The following is a 25,522-nucleotide window of genomic DNA, read 5'->3' on the forward strand; positions in this document are numbered from 1 at the left end:
GCTCAAGTCGTATTTTGCGCGTACCGACTCAGTGCGATGTCCCATGGTATCCCATGTGCGCTGTGCGTACCTCCGTTTTCGTGCGCGCCCCAGGCGATGGTGATGCCGCCCAACTCCGAGTCCGAGTAGCGCAGCAGGAAGGTGCCGTGCGGCCGCTGCTGCAGCATCTCCTCCGCCTGGCGGCGGCCCACGAAGCCCATCACCAGGCCGTCGTTCCACGGGCCGCGCAGGTGCTCGCGCGTCAGCTTCATCACGCCGTAGAACCACTCCCAGAAGGTGAAGTTGCGGTCGGTCAGCGGTTCCTTGGCGAACTGCTGCCACGTCAGCATCATGTTGGTGAAGTCCTGCACGTGCGGACTCCTGAAGGGCAACCACACGGAGACGCCGAGTCAGTTAGGTCAAATACACCACTATCCATACACCCCTCAGCACACCTTCACACCCTGCCGCACCACCCCGCGTCCACCCTGGTCCGTCGAACTCACCTGAACACCTTTCCGGCCAGGAAGCGTAGGTTGTCCTCGGAGAGCGGCTTGCCGGTGGCCGATTTGAACTTTGTGCTGAGCGCGTCGGCCACCTGAGCCCAGGAGACGCGCTCGGGGATGGCGAACGGGATGCGGCCCGGCTCGGCGAACGCGTTGTCCCAAGTGACGGTGGCCCAGGCGTGCGGCTCCTGGTTGCCGTGGACGATCACCACCACGGGTAGGGAGAGCGTCCACACCTGGCGGACAGGGAGAGCGAGGGCTGGGGTGACGCCTGGGACAGCGAGTCTCCGGTGGTACAGAGACGGGGGCGGACGGCATGGGGCGATGACTGGAATCACAGCCCAGCGCCGGTGCGTGAAGCATACACGGATGTCAGGCGAAAACGAGAAGCCGGCGTTCGCGAGAAGCATCACAGAACCACCGGCTCAATGTCGGCCAATACGAGCACGCCGCGGTCAATGGGAAAAGGTTACAGCGGGGCTGCGGCGGCCTACCTGGAACACCAGCTCGCCGCCGCCCACGGTGAACTGCGACTGGAAGAGCAGCGAGAACTTCTCGTCCATCACCGACTCCGTGCCCTTCTTCTCGGCGCGCTTGATCTTGCGCAGCTGCATGTTTCTGAAAGGAGCAGAGAGGCGCAGGCGTTAGTACAGACAAGACGGAGCGTCAGGTCACTGCCTGGCAGGTCAAAAATGGTAACTAAATGAGAAATGCGTAGGTGTCAGTCAAACCACTACCATTATTACAATCGCAGAAAAGAGAAACCCCAACCATCATTTAACCAGAAGCGTTAATTAACAAAATATGCGGCAGCGTATCGTTTGCTGCTGCTGACAAGTTCTCTGTAAGTATTCGCGCTGCGTCGCATTAGGTTACCATGGCAAACAGCGCCCTCGCAAATTACGAACACCGAGATAGGCACCAGTATCGAGAACCGACATCGCATGTCGTATTTAGGACCGCACAGCTCTGACGTGCGTCACGGATGACGCACGGCGAGCGGTGCGCAGGGAAGGAGGAGGGAGCCGCCCCGCCCCGACCCAGCTCCGTCTGCCACGGACCTGAAGTTGACGGCCAGCTGGCGGGTGGCCTGGTGGTACTCCATGGTGCCAGTGTTGTTGAGGATCTCGCCGCTGGCGTCTCCCTTGTTCATCTTGTCGTTCTTGAGCAACAGGTTGGCCTGACCTTCACTGATGATGGTCACCTGGCGGTTGGGCACACACACACGATCAGCGGCATTCACATCCAAACAATCCCTCCTCGAACAACATATGGCTCTTAGATATAAAACATATGTGCCGATAGGAAGCAAAAATGGTTGGAGAAAAAACAAAATATTGCATCTAGTTAGTCTCCGAGCCGCCAGCAAGTGAGTAAACTACACCATTACAAAAAAACGTAAAAAATAAAAAATACACAAAAAAAAACATGGTAATACCATTCGGAGGGACCATTCCTCTCCGCACCGTGTATGTACGTTATTCCGTCCCAGTTCATCTATCTGCCGTCCCAGGAGCGCCATAGGACGGCCGCCCCACCCGGGAGCGGTGGGCGGGCCCTCGCGTCTCCCCCGAGAGCACACGCTCGGGATTGATCCAGTCAGGTTACCATGCCAACCGCGCCGTTCAGAATCAACAGCGGGCATATACATGCGCGCACATATCCATCGACGCATTAACAGTCAGTTAGCAGGAAATAGAACTTATTATCGACAGTGAAACGCGCCGGTGTATTGTATTGTATTGTACTTATCGTGGCAAGCCGATCCATCCGAAAATGGCTATTATTAGCTGCCGAGTCAGGTGAAACGAATGAGGTGGGCACAACATTACATACAACACACACGCATCACATTTGCACACATATCCACATTTGCGCCACCGCGCCGCTACACACTGGCCGGGTCGCCGTGTTGCTCACGCAGTAGGAGCTTCCGATACTCCCTCCGAAAGAGCCTGTGACCGAGATTGCGCAGCGCCTGAGGCAGAGCGTTATACTGCGATACAGTGGCGTATAGGAACCGGCGGCGCCCGGATTCCGTTCTAATCACGGGTAAATCGAGCAGGTCGGCCTGACGCGTATCACGCCCATGCACGCTACCTCGCGACACAATCGCGTTGGATAGGGCTTCGGGCTCTCCTGTCTCGAGGATTTTCTTTAATAGCGTGACAGACTGTAGACGCCACATATTCTCGGCCGAGAGCCACCGCAACTCTTTCAGCACTTCGCTTACATGGTCATACTTCCGCTTGCCCGACACAACACGAGCACCGAAATTGATAAGCCGCTGGAGCCGAGACATCTGGGTGACACCACATCCACCATAGACAACAATGGCGTACCGGATCGATGAGACTACTAGAGCCTGAACCAGAGTGGCCAGCGTACTTTTCGGTAGGTAGTGCCTACTGTGACTCAGGCCGCTCAGAATACCGGTGCATCGGCGGGCTACATCAGTCACATGATTTGAGAAGGTCATGCTCTCGTCAAAAGTGACGCCGAGGTTTTTAGCTGAGGACGTTCCCACAGTAGTGGTACCCATGAACCTGATTTCTATCGGGGCTAGTTGACGAATTTGCTGCCTTGTGCCCAAAACAATGATCTGAGTTTTATCTGCGTTAATCTTTAGCCCATTTTTTCGGAACCAGAGTGACAGAGCTGCAAGGTCCCGCTCCAACTGGGTTACCATAGCTCCGACATCGCTTGGACTCCCCAGTACAGCTAGCTGCGTGTCATCACAGTATTGTACAAGACAACGATCGTACAAGGCACCTTCCGGCAAAAACAGTGACATATCGGTGGTGTACACGTTGAACAACAACGGCCCGAGCGCGGATCCCTGATAGGTGCCGATGGGGTTGTCCAAAGGCCGTGACAGAGTACCACGACCGTCCGGTGTACGAATCTGGACTTGTTGTTGGTGATCGGCAAGATAACTGGAGAACCAGCGGACGTCGACGCCGTACTGCTCAAGTTTGACGAGCAATCGGTCGTGGGGTATCACGTCAAAGGCCTTAGATAAGTCCAGCATACAAAGTAGCGCCACCTGTCGTCGATCCATCGCCTCAAAAACCCTGTCAGTTAAGGTCAGAAGTGCAGTTTCGGTAGAATGGTTGTTTCGGAAACCATGCTGGCTGGGGGAAAAGAGATGATGGGCTGAGAGGTAGGAAAAAAGTTGCTCATATACTACTCGTTCAGTGATTTTGGCGATCGTTGGAAGGATGGATATTGGTCTGAAGTTCGATGTCTCTGTAGATTTAGGATTTTTCTGGATGGGATGGATCACTGCGAGCTTCCATGACCGAGGGACTGTGTGAGACGTTAAACAAGAATTAATAATGTGCGTGATGACGTGGCAAATTGGTTCAAAACACAGTTTGATGAAACGCATGCTGAGTCCGTCGGCGCCGCATGCTGAGCTGTTGTTCATTTGGGCCATAATACTGACTAATCGTTCCGGCGTAACGGGATGAACCTGAAAGCGTCCCGAGGTAACCCGAGGCAGACGCACAGGCAGCTCGGGACCTGAGGTGTCTACTTGTCTCGCAATCTGGGTGCCAACATCAGCGAAGTAGCGATTCATGCTATCGGCATCAGCACTCGGCATTTGTTTCGATGTCCGTTTCCCCGCCAGAACTGGACCAATAGCACGCCACATGCCGCCCCGGCCGCTCTCCTGAATGCGCTGCTGCAGGGCGTTACGGGTGTCACGGCGGATAGCAGCCTTAACCTGCCGATTCAGGTCCCTGTATCGCTCTCGGTCTCCGAGTTGTAAGCACGCGCGCCGGTGAGCGCGGCACACGTACACGTGACGCCGGGTTCTGAGACGGACGGACGCGCCGGGCTGCCGAGGGGGCGGGGAGTGCGAGCAGGCCGGCCGGTCGGTCGGTATTACCTACCTTCACCTGCGGCGGCGACATGTGCACGCTGAGTTTGGCGCCCACCAGCAGTCGCACGGTGGCCGTGAACCGCGTGTTAGTCTTCATCACCTGCGGCGGCTGCTTCTCGATAATGAACGTGCTGTCGGAGCGCGCAGGGATGCGGCGTAAGATGGAAGAACACCCCGACAGGCAACCATGGCTCCTGTAATCAGTGGCTCAAATTCTGCTACGACGACTGAGGTTGGTGTTTTCAGTTTTACGAACACTAGACGCTATTACCATTTTGCCTAACCATCCCCAAAGGTTCTCCAATAGATGTCCTTTGAACCGATCGTTGCGGGATTCACGATCGTCCCAGTAATCGTCTCCTGACCCGTGATCGTCCCACCTGGTGACCAGCGATGAGAGCAGCTGGGTGATGTCCTGGTTGAGCTGCGGCAGGATGTCCACGCCGCCCGGCGGGTCGATCGGCACGCGCTGCCGCAGCCGCTCCACCTCCTTGATCTGGTGGCGCGTCTCCCAGATGATCACTGAGAGCTCCTCGCACCTAAAGGGGCAAACGGAGACGGCAGGCGTCAGACACAGGGACCTTCGGGGCACGAAAGACGACTAAGGTTCGACAACGAGGAAGGAATTATAAATCAAAGACCACCGAACTTACAAATTACCGACCCCTGTGGCCAGAGCAAGTACTAGGGTTATGAGAACGGCAGACAAACTAGGTGAGATATTTATTACGAACACAGCACTACCAGCAACAAGAGAGACACCACCACCAGGGGCCGCCGGCCTGGTCGCTCGCTCTCACCATTCCTGGATCTGGTCGAGGTTGTTGCTGAAGGGCGCGCCGTTGCCGGCCAGCTGCTGCTCGCGCTTCCACCGGATCAGTTCCTCGTCTAGCACGCGCGACTGCACCTGGGTCAGCAGCGAGACCGTCTCCTTGTGCTTGTCAGCCAGCGCCAGGCGCATCTGCAGCAGTCCAGATACCTGGCCGGGAGCGAGACAACGGTCACATACGGGCAACGGCACACAGGTCATCGCCCTAAGTCGACCTCACCCAAACAAAAAGCATATCATTTGATGCGCCTAGCCATGACAAAAACGATGGAGGAAAAGTCGCGGCTCTGCGACTAAGTTCAGCAAAATTATTTAACAAAACCAAACCCCTTCCTTGGAGCACTTAGGTCACCGGTTGACCTGAGACCGTAACATTGGGGTGGTTGACCTGAGAACTTAAAATCGGGGTAACAGTTTGTTTACGTTTGCTAATTTGGTAAATCAAGCAGCAAAACATAAAAATGAAAAAAAAAACATGCTTAGAAAACATTCGCTTTTAACATTCACCCGATTGGTGTTCAGCTGCTGAACAATGCTGAACTTCAGCATTGCCAACTGCTGCAATTCTTAGCGTTCTCCATCCACAAAGAGAGCACGTGCCTTGCCCTACATTCGGTCGTGCAAATCCAATACGTCCCCGCCCATAGCGCCGAGAGACGGCCTGGCGTTGCCTCTGGCCGCCGGCAGTGTGTGCGTACAGCGCGGCCCGGCAGTGCGCCGGGATCGATAGCTGCTCTCCGGACCGTCTCAGCGGGACGACCGCTGGGACTGACGGACCCTATGTGAGCGCGCACGTGTCTGTGTGTGTGCGGAGGGCCGGCAGAGCGCGACAGAGGGCGGAGGTCGGTACTGCAGCGCGCCCTGGACATGTGATCAGAGGTGTGACGGCAGCTGCCGTCTGATGTGTGACAGCTGTCACGGCTCGGCGCTGCCGGTCCGTCAGCCGCCGCCGCCGGCCGCCACATCCGCCGGCGGCCCGGCAGAGCTGACGCCGAGCTGCGAAGCCCGGCCGACGACCGGCACTCGCCTTCGTGGAAGCGGGATATTGACGGGGTGTCGGTGCGGCGGAGCGCGGCGGCCGTCGGCAGCGGCGGCCCGGGCTCGGCCCGGTGGCCGGGTCAGCGGGTCCGCGGCGGCAGAGCGCTGACCCGGTCACCGGCGCAGTCGTGCGCCACGACACACCAGCCGCCCGCCATTAGCCCGCCGGGTCCTGTTCGTACCGGCGAATGAGCTCATGCAATCGGGGCGCACCGGCCATTTTATAGCGGCGATATCGCCATAAAATCTCAGATAATTATCTAACGACGAAACGGCCAGGAAAGGCCGTAAGGAGCGCCTACTCACAGGCCGTCAGTTTCCGAATCAAACGCGTTCCGTGACGTGAACAGCTCGTGAGCTGCGATGTGATCTGTTGACTGACGTCACCGCTGTGAATAACTACCTCGGCCGTTCGTTCCCTGGCAAATGGCTCTCCGTTCCCAGCACACTGCGTCATGGGTGCACCCCCGCCCACGCCTTCCGTGAACGGCGAGATTCCATGTTCGCCGTAGGGCGGGCTGGGCGGCTGGTAACGGGCCGTGCCGCGCGGCCAGTCTGCGCCGCGCGGCTCGCGGCGGTAGCTCGCGGCGGCTGGCCGATAGGGGCGGCTCGAGTGGCCGCTGTGTACTGTCCGTCTGTGTCAACACGTCGCCGACTGTTTACTGCAGTCAGTGGCGCGGCGTCGTAACCGCTTCAGCCGGCAGCCGTACCGATGGCAGAGTAGCGTCCCCCCTCCCTCCCCGGGTCTCCACTCCGACACCCACCTTCTGCGTCAGGGTGGACTCTGTCAGCTCCTTCTTCCTCTTCAGCTCCTTCTCCTGCTCGACTCCGAGCGGGTTCTGGCCGCGCTGGCCCTGGATGTGCTGCAGGGTGGCTGTGGGCGCACGGAGACAGCCCGTCAGTGACCGGGCGGCAGGCGAGGCCAGTCAGCCAGTGACCAGGCGGCAGACACGGCCGGTCAGACAGTGTCCAGACCACCGACACACCGGCTCAATGGGCCACAGCTCACAGATAATGACCACAGACAGTAAACAAGCATTACGTAAACGAACACAAAATGAGCGCAACTGGCCTGACCTTAGTATCTCTCGCTTTATTCTACGGACGCTCAGCACACTACTCACTGGCCATATAATTTCACCTAGCACATTAATGTCTAATTTCCACCAAATATAGTGCGGTCGCGGAACATTTTCTTCTCGGAATGTTCAGCATAAGTCTGAATTATTGGTTTCAAACTGCCACAATCATATGCAGTCAATCAGGCTATGATATGTCGTCCCAGCTCGATTTCCCCAGCAGCAGCAGTGTCTCCGGCGTCCCCATACCCTGAGGATGTAGTACACCGACCGCGCTGCCGCCTTCCCGTCAACAGCAGACGGCCTGCAGCAATGTCTCCCGGCTGTTCGGGCCGGAGTCCGGCAAAAGGTCGCCGCCCGGCCGCCCCCGCCCACCGCCAACCCACCCCGCCCGCCCGCCCGCCCGCCGCCCACCGCCGACCCACCCCGCCCGGCCGCCGACCCACCCCGCCCGCCAACAGCGGCGAAGAAAGTCGGGCGGCCGGCCGGCGCTTCCCCGAACCCATTACCAAGTAGCCTCTCGAGGGTGATAGACGGGTCGGGGTGAAGAGAAGGGCTGGAGAGCGAGCGAGTGAGGCGCAGATGGGGCGCGGGAGCAGATGTGGCGAGAAGGAATGGAAAGATGAGGGGAAGGGAGGAAGCGGAAGAAACAATGACAATGTTTATGCATGTAAACATCCCTGTGCTCAAGCAGACGGCTAATAAAAGGAAGGTAAATGAAAAGCTCAGCGTATATCGACCGAAAAAAATTCAGGGGATGCCTAGCATATCACACACATCTTAAGGCGGCATGGGTGCACCCCCGCCCACGCCTTCCGTGAATTATACGAAAACACTGGATTATACGAAAACTTCACTCATTTCAAAGCTTGGCACCAGGTAGCACCGGCTTCTGCGTCTCAGCAGTAAGAAGCCTTCCTTTCCCTCTACCATCCAGTGACCGCCCACCCGGCCGGCACACTACTACCACAGTGATCCCACCGCCAGTCGCTCCACGTCGGTCGCCGCCCCGGTCCGGGGTACGGCCCCTGTGGCCGCCCTGCGTGACAGCCCGTCCGGCCGACTGCCGACGGTACAGCGCGCCTTTTTACCGCGTCACCAGCCGTGCGGACATGCGGCAGACAGTCCCCGATTGGCATCAGTCTGGCCACCTTACCGCGCCGCCGCCGCCGGGACATAATGAACGGGGCGCGGCCACAGGTGGGCCGCCATGGCTGTCGCTTACAGCACTGTCTAGACCGGCACGGAGGGTTGCATGTCACCGCTATGTAAATTGAATACACAGAACTTGTCACTGGTTCCACAGAATGTGATGTAGCTTCCGATCCATTATTTACAGAGCTTATGAAGAAAAAAAAAACGCAAACACTGATCGCAAAAGGGTTAAACTACCAAATCAGCCCAGCTTTGCAAAGGCGGCGCATGACCATAAGACGTCAGTTGTTCATCGGCAATGTTTTCCTCAGTTCTTATCCGGCTATGCTTTAAATCGCATTGCAATGGAGAACAGAAAGCTCCCGTTAGTTTGTGGATTCACAACTCTTCTCTCAAGTCTCATCTCATGCAGGGATAGATAGTCTTCGTAGTCAGAAATTTTAGCCTTGCGATTGCTCTCTAAAACGTTTTATACAGAATGCACGGCTACGAGCAATGAACATTTAACTGACCACTCGTTCGTTTAGCGCATCATTGCTGTATGTCCTTTGAAGCTGTTTCTTAGCGTTGGGCACGCACGTAAGACAGAAAACAGTATTTATGAATGATTATCAACCTCAAAGTGAAATATGAGCGAAGCTCCTTTCAGCCTAAATAACTGACGGAAATGGCAAACATGTGGGCAAGAGAACAAAACAATGCAACAATATATTTTCACATTAAAGTTCACCCACGCGGCAACTTCTTTCGATAAAAAAGCAGCTAACTATTATTGCATGCATGTTGCGTAGTTCGCTATCTCTGCAGTCGGCGTTTTCTTTTAATAAGGAGCTACTAAATTAAAGCACAAGGTGTTACTAGCTGACTCTAGTCCGTTCCAGTCTAATAGGGACAAAGTCCCTTCCTCCTCTGCCGCAGCTCTCCCACCTCCCAGCGACTGACCGTTGAGTTTGGCGCACTCGTGGTACTGGATGGCGAACGACTCCTGTTCCTGCTTCATCTTCTCGTAGTCCTCGCCGGCGTCGTGGACGCGCTGTCGCAGGTACTGGATCTGCTGGATAATCTCCGAGGCCGTGTCCGGGATGAGCGCCATCCCGCCGGGCGCCATGCCCTGCAGACCAGTCTGGGGGACGGAGCGGGCGTCACACGCCGCCAAACGGCCGGGAAATACACAGCCTAACGTCACACAGAACGGAATGTCAGCCACCGCCAGACGGCCACCACCAGAACACTGTCCGACGAGACAAACACATGTCACGTTTTTAACCCAACACACATTAGTGCCTCCATGTCAAGCTTTAGAACATTTTTTTTCTGCGCCCCAGATGAAGCCTTATTGCCTATATGCATACTGGATGACGCTTTTCCTGCAGGCCTCACCGGATGTGGAGACATCACATGTAAATCGGGCGGCCGAGCGAGAAAATTGCCTGGCTGACACACTGCCGCCAACGACTGCCGCGGCCGACGGGTAGATCCTCGGTCCGCCCACCACACTGCCGTCCCGGCGGCCGCGGGGTGGAGCCCCAGCCCGCCCGCCACACTGCCGCGGCCGCAGGGGAGGAGCCCACCCCGACAACCACACTGCCGGCCCGGTGGCAATCATGTGCCTGGAGTCCCAGCCCCCTCACCACGTACCTCGTGCTGTGTGACCAGCTTCAGCTCCCAGTTGAGCGCGTGCTGAATAATACGGACCAGCGAAAGCGAGTTTTGCGGGTAGCGCGCCTGAAACAAGGACGAACACTGTCAATGGCAACTGATGGCTACAGGAGAGCTGGGCTCAGAGCTCAAAATGTAAAACAATATGAAGACTTTTAGTCCACCCGACTATGACTACAAGCGTATGCTATCTATCTAAAGTAAGCCTAGCCTAGCAACAAGTGGAAGAGGGATGCAGGTATCGGCAGAACCTACATCATAAATAATGACGGGCATATAACATGGTCGGCAGCCCCGCCACTATTTTACGTCATTGCAAAAAAAAAAAAAAAACACCGCACGCAGGAGGTTAGATAGCAGCAGTGGAACCAGCCATATAGACAAGCGACGAGAAAATACAAAATACACACTTAATAACGTAGCAACAACGTGCGCGCGTCCCTCATTTAGCGACTGCCGATGAATACATACTACTGGGGTTTTACGAAATCTGGAGAAACAAACAGCCTAGACGGTAGTGTTTAAAGGTAGGTACAACACCCAGTCACCACGAGAGACATTGGCACTGACGACACCCACAAACGTCCCTAACAGATACATATTATGTAATCGATGGTAAACACGTGCTGCGGAGCTCCACACACGGCTGTGTCTGAGCCACATCAGCCAATAACTCCGGACGGACCGCGGAGCCAGGCGCCCAAATGGCACTGCAACCATGCGGATACACGTGGGATGCCGAGTTACTGGCCGCCAAATTGTGTTAGGCAAGTTAGCCGCGTTCCGTGAATGAGAACGCGATCAAATGCGGCTGTCAATTTTCCAATCAATCCAATGAAGGATCCTATTTGAACAGCAGTGCTTTTCACAACGTGGGCTTATTTTTAGACAATGGTCAAAGAAAGAAAAACTAGCAAATTCAGATAGAAATTTGGTGAGTGCTGCACCGCGGAATGATGAGCAGAATAATCCGATAGAGCTGTTACGGCAACCCATGCATCGCCAGAGATGATTATTAAAAACTAACTTAACTACCGCAGTGAACTGCCAAAGCTTCCACTTTCCAGCATACCGCAAAACTTCCCCACATGGTATCGACGGCCGACCTACGATCTCGATCGTGCCAGGAATCGTGGCATCGGGCGCTGCCCTAATACGCAGCGCGCCTGTCAATGGCCCTGACCTCTCCAATACGCCGGCGGGGGCCCACTACGGCAGCCGGTCAGGAACAGGGCGCCATTCAGTCGGCGTCAGCGCCCCGGTCCCGGCCGACGGCTGACCGGACCCACTGACCCGACTACGACCACCAGATTCAGTTCAGAGCCGCCCGCAGCTGATGAACGATTATGAATTCACTCCGAACACTTCACATCCACAAACATGATGGGCATTGTTCAATCCCATTAACTTGAGCGTGACTTTTGCGACCTCACTGGATAAACATAGCAACGTAAGCACAAAACCTTGGCGCCCCACAGTTGCCAACGAAGTTCCCCGGCTCCATTCAGGGACCGATCCAGCCAGCCGCAGCCCCGGGCGGAGAGCCCCCGCTCCATTGATGGCCCGAGCTGGACCGCTCGCCGCCACACGCGGCCGGCCCTGTTCCGAGTAGGGCTGAGCCGGCCGGACGACCGGGCGGGTCGGCGGCGGTACTTCCCCGGGGAGACGCCAGCCGGCGCGCCGCCGCCGGCACGGTCGGACGGCTGTCCAATAAGGCACCGCTGCCTCCTCCGGCGGAGCGGCCCCGGGGACCGAGACCGGGCGGCGTCACAGCCGCCAGCCACAGAGCAGCACACGGCACATACAGAGATGGACCGCCACTGGGTCAGCCACAGCACAGCACAGCGCACGGCACATACAGAGATGGACCGCCAGTGGGCAGACACAGCCACAGCACAGCACACGGCACATACAGAGATGGACCGCCACTGGGTCAGCTACAGCACAGCACAGGGCACCGCACATACAGAGATGGACCGCCACTGGTCAGCCACAGCACAGAACAGCATACGGCACATACAGAGATGGACCGCCACTGGGCAGCCACAGCACAGGGCACCGCACATACAGAGATGGACCGCCAGTGGGCAGACACAGCCACAGCACAGCACGCGGCACATCAACCACAGCACAGGGCACCGCACATACAGAGATGGACCGCCACTGGGCAGCCACAGCACATCGCACCGCACATACAGAGATGGACAGCCACTGGGCAGTGGGCAGTCACAGCCACAGCACAGCGCACGGCATATACAGAGATGGACAGCCAGGCACATACAGCGAGTGGATCAGTCACAGCCACAGCACAGCACACGGCACAAACAGAGATGGACCGCCAGTAGTCAGCCACAGCACAGCACACGGCACAAACAGAGATGGACCGCCAGTAGTCAGCCACAGCACAGGGCACCGCACAAACAGAGATGGACCGCCAGTGGTCAGCCACAGCACAGGGCACCGCACATACAGAGATGGACTGGGACGCGGGACAGGCGCAGAGCAGCAGGAGCCTCATACAGAAGTGACCGGGCACGGTGCATACAGAAGAGATCAGTGGACAAGGACAGAACTATAGGGCAGCGCAGCAACTTTGAGGAGAGGAATATCGGGACACATCCGACATAACAGCCAGGGGTCGGCAGCAGGCCGGGAAGAGGATGGTTGGTACCGACAGGCAGGACGACATGGGACAATGATTTTCAAATTCAACAGACTCCTTCAATGAGTCACGAGACATTGTTATTCGTGAGTGAAAGATTACGTCAATACGTCATGAATTATTTTTAAACAAGCGAGACTAGTGTAAATTCATGCAAGCTCAACTAACTTCCCACTAGATCCGGCGTACCCCTCGTCATGGCCCACCTTGAACATGTTGGCGCAGTCTGTGAGTTTGAGTTTGACGACGAACAGCTCGTCGGTGCTGGGCAGCGAGGTGGCCTTGTTCTCCAGCTCGGCGATCAGCGCCATCACTAGCTGGCTGGCGTACTGCTCGTGGGTCGGATCGTCCGGGTTAATCTCCTGGAACTGACTGCAGAGACACGGCGGGGGGAGCGGGGGGGGGGGGGGCGGTCACAGGACGGCACACGACAGCGGGGCTCAGGTCAAGGGACGATACTCGGCGATCGGGCGGGTCGAGGTCACAGAACGGCAGCGACACGGGTCACAGGTCACGGAGGTCACGGTGAAGCCACCTATTATTATGGGGGTTGGAGGACAATGTGGTGGCGGTGAGAGGTCACAGTAGGGCTGAGAGGTCATGGAGGGGTCAGAGCCAGGTTGCAGTAGGCAACAATGAGAGGTCACGATAGTGGGGAGGAGAGGGTCAGGCTTACCGAAGTAGCGGCAACACCAGCGACCGGTAATAATGCAGTAGCAAACAATGAAACAAAGGAATCATCAGCAAAGCTCATATCAAGAAATGACCCATGAATATGTTGCAACTCGATAGGGAGCCATATGGAGATAAGGTGACGGGTGTATCTTTGGGAGGAGCGAGCTGGTGATATGACTTTCGATTATTGATCCCAGATAAGTTTATCTATCAAATCGTTGAAGGGTATAGCACGGGGAAGGCCACACCAAACGGTCCGGCGCGCCCGGCAACAGGCGTTGGTCCGGCGCCCAGCCCTTATCAGATGGAGCTTGATATCCGGCTCACATGGGACAGGCCCGATTCTCCTCTGGTGATCACATTACAGACATATTTGGCGCCGGTACACAGTCCGGACGGAGACTGATCTATTCGATTTGCGCCCGGCATTATGTAATGTGAACAAAACTTGCAATGGGAACCAGGGGCATGCATTATTTCCAACCAAGCCTGTGTTCCACGCGACGAATTACATAATGGAAGCAAATGCAATTATGTAGATGACTTCTCGCGAACATCATTTCACACTGCTGTTGTACACACGGATACAGGTAACTCAGAATAGCAGCCTGATTCGCGCCATAATTGCAACGCCTAGTTAAGGAATACCAGAAGCTGAACGAGCACAGAAGAAATAAAATATTTGCAATAACTAAAGATCAAACGAAAATGAGCATCCACATAATAAATTGGAGGCTGCCTATATTGTTCTCTGAGCCTGGAGAGCTACCATTATAATTAATACATCCCACTCCACCATTCTCGATTTGCGCGCCCGTGTTTATCAATCAGTAGTGCTGCGCCCCGGCCCGGCGCGCGGTCTGATGGGCGGCCACCTGCTACCGACGTGGGCCGCCGGGAAACCGACCAATTGGACGGCTGTGACTCACATCAAGGAGAGCGCTGCTTTGATCCTCCACATTCCAGTAGGGTGACCGGTTTTGCAAAAAGTTTCGAAAAGTTTTGCTCCCCAGGTCTAATCTAACGTATTTGGTGGTGCTGATCACGAATCCGGCGGAAAAAATATAAAATTCGAATTTTTTTTTACCGCCCCGGCTCTTTGAATATTTCCGGTTTTCTCAATTTTTGCATGTTTTTGAATAATATGATGAATGTAATGAAAATTTATTAACAATGTATCGCTAAATGCATGTACCAGTCGATTCGGCATACAGCGGCGTCGAAATCGGCATGCCGCCTGCTTCACCGGCCTCGCAGGAAAGCATAAGGCTCGGAAGGTTTGCGTTAGTTACCCGATTCTCTCCATAGATGGCGCTGGCGTAGCCGCCCGCCGGCCGGTCGTTGCCGTGCCGTTCACAGCCCCGGCAGTCACTTGCGACCGTCGTGGTCGTTATGCTACGTCTATCAAAGCACGACAGAAATGTTCACTTTATTTTTATGTTACTTCAGACCATTTTAGACCTAATGTTGAATTGGATAAATGACTATCGTGAATTGGCGAAATAGTGGAGTGCGCTCGGGAGCCATTTACAATAGCGAGGAACGTAGGTGGATTGATCTGAGTAACATATGACACTGCGTTCACGGTTGATATGAAGTTTATTCACACTATGTAGTCGGGTGACATGAGAACAAAGTGACTAACATACCTTGTGTACGACAGGCGACACATGGATGAAGCTAATGCTACTTTTTCATTTTGTTTCGGTAGGCCCGTTTGTTCAGAGCGTAGCCGTCCTGTCGGTCTGCGCCTGTTACAGCTGTGACTGATTCGGTGGTCAGCTTTACAGCCCTTCCGGTGGATTGGGTATGGCAGGGGACCCCCGTTTTAAGGGGAGTCTGTAGAAAGTCGCGCAACTCATCCTCGCTCATGTGCCGTACAGAAGGGGGCTCAATGTCTCGGCCCTCGTCAACCGCTCGCTGCACGTTAACCAGTTCCATATAGTTGTTCGCTTGAACGTTAATTTCCGGCAGCCGGAAGTGCCGAATGGGCTGCTGCTGTGGCGGTGGGGGTGGCAGCTTTGGCGGCGGTCGTGGCGGCGGTGCCGGCGGCGGTGGTGGTGGTGGTGGTGGTGGTGGTGGTGGTGATGATGGCCGCCGCCGTTTCAGACGCCGCTGCTGCTGTTGTGGCGGTGGCGGCGGTGGCGGTGGTGGTGGTGGCGGTGGCCGCCGCCTCTGTCGCCGCTGCTTCTGCTGTGGCGGGGGCATGGCATTATGGCAGATGCAGTCCGCATAATCCAGAGCATTCGTCAAAAAAGGCAGCGACAGGAGCAGCCGCCGTTCCCGCCCCCGCCACAGCAGAAGCAGCGGCGACAGAGGCGGCGGCCATCGCCACCACCACCACCGCCACCGCCGCCGCCGCCCCCGGCGCCGGCGCCGCCGGCACCGCCGCCACAGCAGCAGCAGGGGCGTCTGAAACGGCGGCGGCCATCACCACCACCACCACCACCACCACCACCACCGCCGCCGGCACCGCCGCCGGCACCGCCGCCACGACCGCCGCCAAAGCTGCCACCCCCACCGCCACAGCAGCAGCCCATTCGGCACTTCCGGCTGCCGGAAATTGACGTTCAAGCGAACAACTATATGGAACTGGTTAACGTGCAGCGAGCGGTTGACGAGGGCCGAGACATTGAGCCCCCTTGTGTACGACACATGAGCGAGGATGAGTTGCGCGACTTTCTACAGACTCCCCTTAAAAAGGGGGTCCCCTGCCATACCCAATCCACCGAAAGGGCTGTAAAGCTGACCACCGAATCAGTCACAGCTGTAACAGGCGCAGACCAACAGGACGGCTACGCTCTGAACAAACGGGCCTACCGAAACAAAATGAAAAAGTAGCATTAGCTTCATCCATGTGTCGCCTGTCGTACACAAGGTATGTTAGTCACTTTGTTCTCATGTCACCCGACTACATAGTGTGAATAAACTTCATATCAACCGTGAACGCAGTGTCATATGTTACTCAGATCAATCCACCTACGTTCCTCGCTATTGTAAATGGCTCCCGAGCGCACTCCACTATTTCGCCAATTCACGATAGTCATTTATCCAATTCAACATTAGGTCTAAAATATGTCTGAAGTAACATAAAAATGAAGTGAACATTTCTGTCGTGCTTTGATAGACGTAGCATAACGACCACGACGGTCGCAAGTGACCGCCGGGGCTGTGAACGGCACGGCAACGACCGGCCGGCGGGCGGCTACGCCAGCGCCATCTATGGAGAGAATCGGGTAACTAACGCAAACCTTCCGAGCCTTATGCTTTCCTGCGAGGCCGGTGAAGCAGGCGGCGTGCCGATTTCGACGCCGCTGTATGCCGAATCGACTGGTACATGCATTTAGCGATACATTGTTAATAAATTTTCATTACATTCATCATATTATTCAAAAACATGCAAAAATTGAGAAAACCGGAAATATTCAAAGAGCCGGGGCGGTCAAAAAAAATTCGAATTTTATATTTTTTCCGCCGGATTCGTGATCAGCACCCCCAAATACGTTAGATTAGACCTGGGGAGCAAAACTTTTCGAAACTTTTTGCAAAACCGGTCACCCTAACATTCCAGCTGCACATAGCGCGGCTGGGCGGCGAGTCGGGCAGCGGGATGGGCCCACTGCGGGCCTCGGGCCGCCGCTAATGGCCGCACGCTCAGCCGCTGTCATACGGGGTGCGTATTATTTAGGCCAGTGTTCATAATGTCCAGGGCACAATGTGTCCAGTGCTCGAATTGGCCAGTGCCTTGAATTGGCCAGTGTTCACATTGTCCAGGGATTACATGGTCCAAAAGTGGCCAACTGGCTGCAGATAGGGTAAATTCAAAGAGGCCAGGGTTCATAATGTCCAGGGCACGATGTGTCCAGTGTTCAAAATGGCCAGGGTTCATATTGTCCAGGGCACGATGTGTCCAGTGTTCGAAATGGCCAGGGTTCATAATGTCCAGGGCACGATGTGCCAAGTGTTCAAAATGGCCAGTGCCTTGAATGGGCCAGAGTTCATAGTGTCCAGGGATTACATAGTCAACCCAACCCAACCAAACCTAACCTAACCTAACCTAACCTAACCTAACCTAACCTAACCTAACCTAACCTAACCTAACCTAACCTAACCTAACCTAACCTAACCTAACCTAACCTAACCTAACCTAACCTAACCTAACCTAAGGTAATGATGTTTGCCTACCAGGGATAAGGAAATAGTTTCTCGCATGAATAGATTGCAAGCAATAGTAAATCAAATATTTTTAGGTTAAGTGGTTATGCATCAGGCTTCAGGCCTTCGGCCTGAAGCCTGATGCATAACCACTTAACCTAAAAATATTTGATTTACTATTGCCTGTAATCTCTCCTAAGGCATTGCCTTCGGCACTGCACTGCTTTGCATTGAGGTGATTCCGTGTTTTTTACATAATGACGTCACTTTCAGTGACTATGTACTCCCTGGACATTATGAACTCTGGCCCATTCAAGGCACTGGCCATTTTGAACACTGGACACATCGTGCCCTGGACATTATGAACCCTGGCCATTTAGAATACTGGACACATCGTGCCCTGGACATTATGAACCCTGGCCATTTTGAACACTGGACACATCGTGCCCTGGACATTATGAACCCTGGCCTCTTTGAATATACCCTATCTGCAGCCAGTTGGCCACATTTGGACCATGCAATCCCTGGACATTATGAACTCTGGCCCATTCAAGGCACTGGCCATTTTGACACTGGGCATAGCGTACCCTGGACATTATGAACCCTGGCCAGAATGAATGCTCTCCGTCATACGGCTTTTGAGCACGGTATAACTCCTCGACATGCCGCGCTGCCGCGCCGTACAAACGCACGCTGCGCTAGCCGCCATAAAAGCCGCCGCGTGAGCGTGTCCAAACGAATGGCCGACATAAATCAATGTGGGATTAAAACCGCATGGGTCGCTGTCCTCGCCCCACCCTAACGAGACCAGGCACCCCGGCAGCCAGCCCTCCACCGCTCCCGGTTAGCTGCGCTACACCACAATGTCAAAGGCTGAGCGCGGCGGCGCAGCGCTGTCGGCCGCCTCAGTTTCTAATCTGCCGCCGCTTCCGGGACGGAATGGACGTTTTAGAGCGGCGCGCAGCCCGCTGACGGGCGAGCTGATGGTACTCAGCGTTCATACGGCCGCCATTCGGTATAATCGTGACGCCCAGACGGCCATGGGGCGGTTACGTCACCGGCCTCCACCCAGCGCGGCGGGCCCTCGGACAAACACAACACTCGGCTGGCCGGCGCAGCGGCCCGGTCCGCCATACCGCACATATAGGATACCATTACCCAGTCCACCTGTTTGCTACTGATGTGGAGGCGCTCCTCGGCGCGCACCATTCACCCGACCGCTGACATTTCCACAGCCTACCGGGAACGACGGACGCGGCCCACGCCGGTCCGGCGGCTCCCTGCCACTTCCGCGCTGCACCACCAGCACCGGCCGGTGGCCACGCGCGGTACTCACCACATCTTGGACTCGATCCAGGGCGCCAGGCAGTGGCGCACCTCGATCGGGAAGTGTTCGCCGTAGATCTTCCTCAGAGAGGCCTCTGGCAGCTGCTGCACCTTGTGCCAGAGCGCCATCTCGCTGGTCTGTGGCTGGGACCGGGTGTCGCCGAGCTGCCTGTGGGCGCAGACACGGGGTCAGGTCAGGCCACTGCTCCGGGATCGGGACCACATGGGCTCCGACACAAAACACCGTCGCACGGGCGTGATTCGCGGCATTTACGAGTGCCGTTACGGGCAACATAAAGTCAGCCGAGCCTGCCTGCAGCGCTCCCAATATAACACGCTGCACGTAGGTAAGACAGGTGCGGTAAAAAATTATACTGTTACCGCTGGTAATTATGGGACGTAATGCCACGGACCGACGCGGCATCATCAAGCGCCGGGCGGCGCGCCGAAGGTCGGCTTTAATTTTGTGAAAAGTTAGCAGCGGACAAAAAAGGAAGACTGTTTGAAAGACAGAGCAGTTCTGACTCAGCTCTGGTTTGGAGTTAGACAATAACTCAGAGATAAGACCCAGATTTGGGTAAGAGGATAAGTCTTCAGCTCTTGCCGCAGTAAGGAACGTGCTTAGCAGCACTTCTAGACGGCTGGAATGGCTCAGACCGCAGCTCAGACTGTTCGGATAATGCAAAATCTGAGTTGCACCACTTAAAAATGCAAGCATATCTGGTAATCACGAAGGCAGAATCGCCATAAAACTAAGATTAATTTTCGAAATGAAATTATCCAAAATACAATATATTTCTCACTTATATAACCTGAAGTACCGACCGCCTCCTTTGACAACTCAGTCCAACAACAGGGATGACCAAGATTGCCGGACGAAACAGGTCGAGTCCGCCAGACGCAGACGCCCAGTCTATTGGAAACGATCCGTTATTGTGAGCGCGCCCTTCATCTCTCTCCACAGGTCGGCAAAGCGTCGCCGGAGCTGATACATTATAAGATTACTTTACAGCGATATGCAATCTCCACGACATGTTGCATGCATCAAAATTCCGGCCACGCAGGGCCCGAGTTTTACAGCAGACTCTCATTGCCGTGACCAAACTAGCAGCTGGAGCGCCCGACCGGTCCGGGCCTGCCAGACAGAGCTCTGATGTCCGATACTGGGGCTGTGTGTAAGCTGACACGGCGGTAGGGCCCGGTTATATTCCCAATAAATGAGACACAGCCCCGAGGCGGACGGGACAGCCGAGCGGACAGGGGTATGGCCGAGTCAGTACCAGTCCTGCGGCACCGCCGGCCTGAAAAGACCACAGACAAACTCAGACAAAGCCCGCCAAACACAAGCTCAGCTGTAAAATACCGACCCTAGTCGATTGGAGCGTGTCAATAAAGCGATAATGGCCGATGTATCCTAGCGGTTGGACAAACTAACAACAGTACGGGTGTACTTCTGAAAAATAATTGACAGTCTCAAATGCCGGCATTTCAGACATGTCTTCTCCGAAAAACCAGCAGACCATCTGAGCTTCTGCCGCTACTCGATGGTCCTCTATCGGAGTCCAGTTTTATTTATTGCAGCGTTGTACCCGGACAGCAATGCCACCATTACATAACACCGATCGAAAGGGACGCGTAAGGCGTGATCATTAAGAAGCCAAATATTTGTCAGTTACGATGAGCAATTCAACCTATCCAAAAACAGGTTTTTGAAACAGCAGGTCGACTTATAAAACATGTCAACATACAACAAATCACCCATGTAAAAAATTCACTGAAGAGGAGAAACTGCATATTGCCACACACTAGCCGCAGACCTGACAGTGGCAGCCAGCCTGCTCTGTCCGCTCGCCCGGGCTGCAGTCATCTGAGGCGAGTTTCCAATACAGATCGACTGGCCAGGATAGCTGCAGCCATCTGACGTGAGCTCCCAATACACAGATCGACTGGCCAGGGTGGCTGCAGTCGCCGGGTCCACCGGATCATCGCTTGCGGTAGGCCGCTGCAGTCGGCTGAGCCATCAATGGGTGCCGTCCGACCACGACCGCGCGCTGAGCCTAACGACCAATTAGAGCGGAGAGGTGTCCGACGGGAGCACCGTCGCGGGTCCCCGCGGCCCCCGGCCAGGAATAGTCTGCGGCAGCATCCCATAACCATCGAAACAGAAGAGGCAGGTGTCAACGGGCGCACTGTCGACCCGCACACCCCCTACCAGTGCTGTGACGGCGTCCCATACACAGCACATCTTCCGGTCAGATACGGAGGATGACGGCATCCCATGCACACCGCCGAGTCTCCGGCCAGGTATCGAGTCTGGGACGGCGTCCCATACACACCGCCGAGTCTCCGGCCAGGTATCGGGTCTGGGACGGCGTCCCATACACACCGCCGAGTCTCCGGCCAGGTATCGGGTCTGGGACGGCGTCCCATGCACACCGCCGAGTCTCTGACCAAGTGTAAAGTCTGTGGCGGCATCCCACACACACATCGCAGCCTCCGGCCAGGTATGGAGTCTGTGACGGCGTCCCATACACACCGCCGAGTTTGTGACGGCGTCCCATTCACACCGCGGCCTCCTACCAGGCATGGAGTCTGTGACGGCGTCCCATTCACACCGCGGCCTCCTACCAGGCATGGAGTCTGTGACGGTATCCCACACACAGCACGGTCTCCGGCCAGGCATGTATGCAATGTCAGACATTCTTAACCCTCGCCCATGTAGGGGGCGAGGTTGGTGCAACCCCCCCCCCCCCTAAGGCTTTTCGGAAATAGTGCAAAAACGGCGGCGCGCAGCGCCGCCAAATTTTGGGTACCTTATGGGGCAAACCTTGCGCATCTTTTGATAAAAAAAAATGACCGGGTCATGTCAGGTCACGGAGTTATGACGTCACAAAGGGAACAGCCTCCGGCCGGATTTTCACAAACTGAGTGCCAACGCCCGAGGTTTCCTGCCGATGGTACGGACATCGGTTGATGGATCGTGATGAAACTTCCCATGCATGTTGGGGCAAGTATTGGCTATCATATGGTATAAGAAACTTGACCTGGTCAGGTCAGGTCACGGAGCTATGACGTCACAAGAGGAACAGCGTCCGGTACTATTTTTGAAAAGCGCCCGAACCACTATTTTGCTAATTCTTGTCACCTCAATGGGAATATGCAGCAATATTAGCTTATATAGGGAGCAAATGGACCTCCCAAATCCAAAAATACAATCAGATTTCAAAAATTTAAATTTTGATTTTTCGAATTTCTGCCGCCGACTGTGACCTTGCCGACTTCCGGCGCTCCCAACGCGCCATTTTTAGAGCTAGGGAAACGAAATACATACCAAACGATAGAGAATTGTTCAAGGAACACGATAGTGAAGGTTTCAAGTCGATATCTCCCACCGTTTTGCCGCAATCGCCGCCGAAAGTTGAAAAAAGTCTATTTTTCCGAAAATTTGACCTTTGACCGGTCAAAAGTAGGTCAAATATGTTGACCTAGGACCAAAAAATATACCACCAATCGCGAGATCTCGGCGAGAGCAATCCGTTGGTCTTTTCCGCTAAGCTCTACGACGCTCCGTTTTCAAACGCCAAGGGGGGGGGGGTCGCACCAACCCCCCCCCCCCCCCTGCATGGGCCAAGGTGGCAGATCGCCGTTTACGGGCGAGGGTTAAGGTTCTCAGTGAGCTCTTATAACTGATCTAGGCAGATTACGACTATATAAATGGTATTAGAGGTCCCACACAGTCTATACACGTAAGCCCAACTCATTGTTTTGGCTTGGTCAAAATGCTGCAATTAACTGCGGTCATTTGAACTGTCCCTTTGGGTCAGATCAAAATATACATCTGTTTTTTTTTTAAGATAATGATACAGAAAAAGAATAAAAACATGTGTGATGAAAAAGTGAAACAATGATATCTTTTAACCCGCGCCCCAGTGGCGGTCTCAGTCGACTTCGCCCTAGTGGGGGGGGGGGGGCGAAGTTGACTGAGACCGCCAGTCAACCTTCAACTTAGTTTTTGAGTGAGACCTCTAACTCAAAAACTAAGAGAGCTAGAAAGATGCGGTAAAAAGCAGTCGATAGCTCTCAATGCGTACGTTTGGAAGTATTTCGGTCATTTTTCATCTTAGAGCAATATTGGGGTCACTGGAGGTCATCAAAGGTCAAAATTTGCCAAATGTCATCATATTTTTTCAGAAAACATGCATTTATCTCAGGAACTATGATAGCTAGAAAACGCATGGAAAAGCAATCGATAGCTTTTGAAGTTTGAACTCTTCTCTTGATAAGGTCATCATCAAAATTGACCTCAGGTCAACGGTTTAGCCTCTAGAGGGCAAAAAGTCCAAAAATAGCTGTTTTTACGAAAAGTGTTTTTCGACCATAACTTTTGACTAAAAAAGACAGCCATGACATTTCTATTGCCAGAAGCGTGTTTCTCTCGACGAGACGCATCGAATGAACTATAAGTTAACCTTGAAAGGTCAACTTGAAAATTTGACCTCAGGTCAAGGTCATGACCTGACCGGAAAAGCATATCATTCAATGCGTCTCAACAAGACAAACACAATGAGGCCATCCCCAGCGTCCTATCTCTTTCCAATCGAGAGTTATTGGCAAAAATATGTTTGTAGCCTCAAATGACCTCGGATGACCTTTCTAGAGGCTATTAGCAAAAAAAGACACCTTGGTGGTCACGGGTGGTCCAAATCATTGTGATTCTGAAATATTTGGACTGTTCCTATGCGTACAAACGAATCTAGAGGTATTTTCAATTTTCTCCATTGACTTATAATGGTAAGGTCACGCCACTGGCCTGACCTTAGGTCACGGATATAAAAAATCCGAGATATACAAATTATAGGCCCCCATAACATCATGCAATCCACCAAGTTTAAAACCTTTCTGACAAACACTGCAGGCTGCACATGATTGCAAACTTTTTAAGGCTTGGTCAGTTAACTTGACCTGGTGACCTGACCTGACATGACCTAGCTGGGGTAAAAAATTTCACACATTGTCCAAAATTGATTAACAAAAAGCTACTCCAAGCGGCGCGGCGCTACGCGCCGCGGTTTTTAATTCACACGCAAAAAAACGCGACAGGGTGGTAACAATATGCCCCCCTCCCCCCACTGGGGCGAAGGTTAAGGTTGGCCATTGGCAAGCTCAGTGTTTCCATTTGAAGGTCGTATGAGTAATGAGTATGCGGACCTTACAGAAAAAAACAAAAAGTTGAGTTAGAGTTGGTGATCAAAGTTTTCTGTGTAACTCTTTCACCTAATCAAAGCCATATCTGCCGTGCAAAGATAAACAAACATATGTAGTCTGGGCAAAAAAAAAATGGCATACATGATTCTTCCTTTGCACAACAGATATTGTTATGAAACCACATTTTGAGATTATCATCCAAGCAAATGGATCTCTATGGCATATTCAAAATATTTACAGCTCATCTTCAAAGCTGAAACACAAAGTTCACTGAATTCAGGAGAGTTGTATGTGGTATAATGTTGTGGTATAATGTTTCTTTGAGCATGATGAATATCAATAAAAATGTTAGGAATCACCTTATGTTCATATTATTAGTGAAATTAATCGAAAGAAAGTCCATTGGACTTCCATTGGACATCAAGTTTATTGGACTTTCTTTCGATTAATTTCATTAATAACATGAGCGTGAGGTCAATCCTAACATTTTATTGACTTCCGAAGTCAGCTAGTACAGTTTAAATGCTCAAGTAGAAAGGTAGGTACCTATGCTCATCTGTCAAGCCCATATAATTTCATCTATGGTTTATTTTATCCCTAATATTGATGGAATGGGAAAGAGGGTACCTACAGCTAAAAGGCATCTGAGTTTGAATATAAAATGACTCCTGAAAACAGTACTAAGGTCACCAAGATGGATCATCATGCCTACAATGATAAAAATTGTCACCAGTGCTGTCATAATGGTTGTCACAGAAAATCTTAAATCATCCACTAGAAGAAACACTGTCCTGTTGAACTGAGTACATAGCATACAAGGCTGTTACCATTCCTGATTCAGAAGAAAACTGTCATCAATTACACATTTTACAAAGCAGATCCTATAAAAATACCAAGTTTCAGCTCTCTATCGCCGGTGTGTTCGGAGCTATCGCGAAAAATAAATATAAAAAATATAATATTCTGAGGTAAAAAATGACTTAATACCACCAAATACATCAATGTAAGTCAAGAATAGGTGAATGACTCTATTTCTTAGCACTAGCAAATACACACTACTAAAGCACATGATCTATGTACACATTGTCCATGCTCTTCAGTACATAACGGCACTGTAGCATTCTGAAAGCACAAATTGCAGGGAGCAACTAACATTTTCCTGTTACCTACACGCAATTATTCTGATCAAATACAGAAGTAAAAATATTTCAAAATTCCAGAGCAAAAAAACTTTTACAACTGAATGGGATTGAGTGTTGAAATTTAGGCACACTTCCAATAAGAGTGCACTAGCAATGGTAAAACTACACACCTTTGGTCAATTGCAAACAGACCAACACCATAAAAAATAAAAATTATCAAAAA

The 25,522-nt window shown here is 53.4% G+C and overlaps 1 protein-coding gene across 13 annotated transcripts in view; it reads right to left on the reverse strand.

Moving 5' to 3' along the window:
• Nucleotides 1–25,522, reverse strand: part of LOC122365407 (signal transducer and activator of transcription 5B-like) — a 60,784-nt gene that overhangs the window by 8,668 nt on the left and 26,594 nt on the right. For all 13 annotated transcript variants that reach the window (XR_006253731.1, XM_043336605.1, XM_043336602.1 and 10 more), the window contains 12 exons: nucleotides 18,963–19,121; nucleotides 13,003–13,168; nucleotides 10,114–10,200; nucleotides 9,418–9,598; nucleotides 7,006–7,115; nucleotides 5,175–5,353; nucleotides 4,755–4,913; nucleotides 4,385–4,505; nucleotides 1,547–1,689; nucleotides 980–1,103; nucleotides 486–721; nucleotides 71–360 (listed from right to left, as the gene is read on the reverse strand). Coding sequence is in view for 12 of the 13 variants with exons in the window: in XM_043336605.1 (XP_043192540.1) it covers nucleotides 71–360; nucleotides 486–721; nucleotides 980–1,103; nucleotides 1,547–1,689; nucleotides 4,385–4,505; nucleotides 4,755–4,913; nucleotides 5,175–5,353; nucleotides 7,006–7,115; nucleotides 9,418–9,598; nucleotides 10,114–10,200; nucleotides 13,003–13,168; nucleotides 18,963–19,081 (1,915 nt within the window). In the remaining variant the exon portion in view is untranslated. The remainder of the gene's footprint in view (nucleotides 1–70; nucleotides 361–485; nucleotides 722–979; nucleotides 1,104–1,546; nucleotides 1,690–4,384; nucleotides 4,506–4,754; nucleotides 4,914–5,174; nucleotides 5,354–7,005; nucleotides 7,116–9,417; nucleotides 9,599–10,113; nucleotides 10,201–13,002; nucleotides 13,169–18,962; nucleotides 19,122–25,522) is intronic.

Source organism: Amphibalanus amphitrite, unplaced genomic scaffold (genome assembly GCF_019059575.1).
Source record: "Amphibalanus amphitrite isolate SeventyFive unplaced genomic scaffold, NRLGWU_Aamphi_draft 000738F_arrow, whole genome shotgun sequence".
Lineage (NCBI taxonomy): Eukaryota > Metazoa > Arthropoda > Thecostraca > Balanomorpha > Balanidae > Amphibalanus > Amphibalanus amphitrite.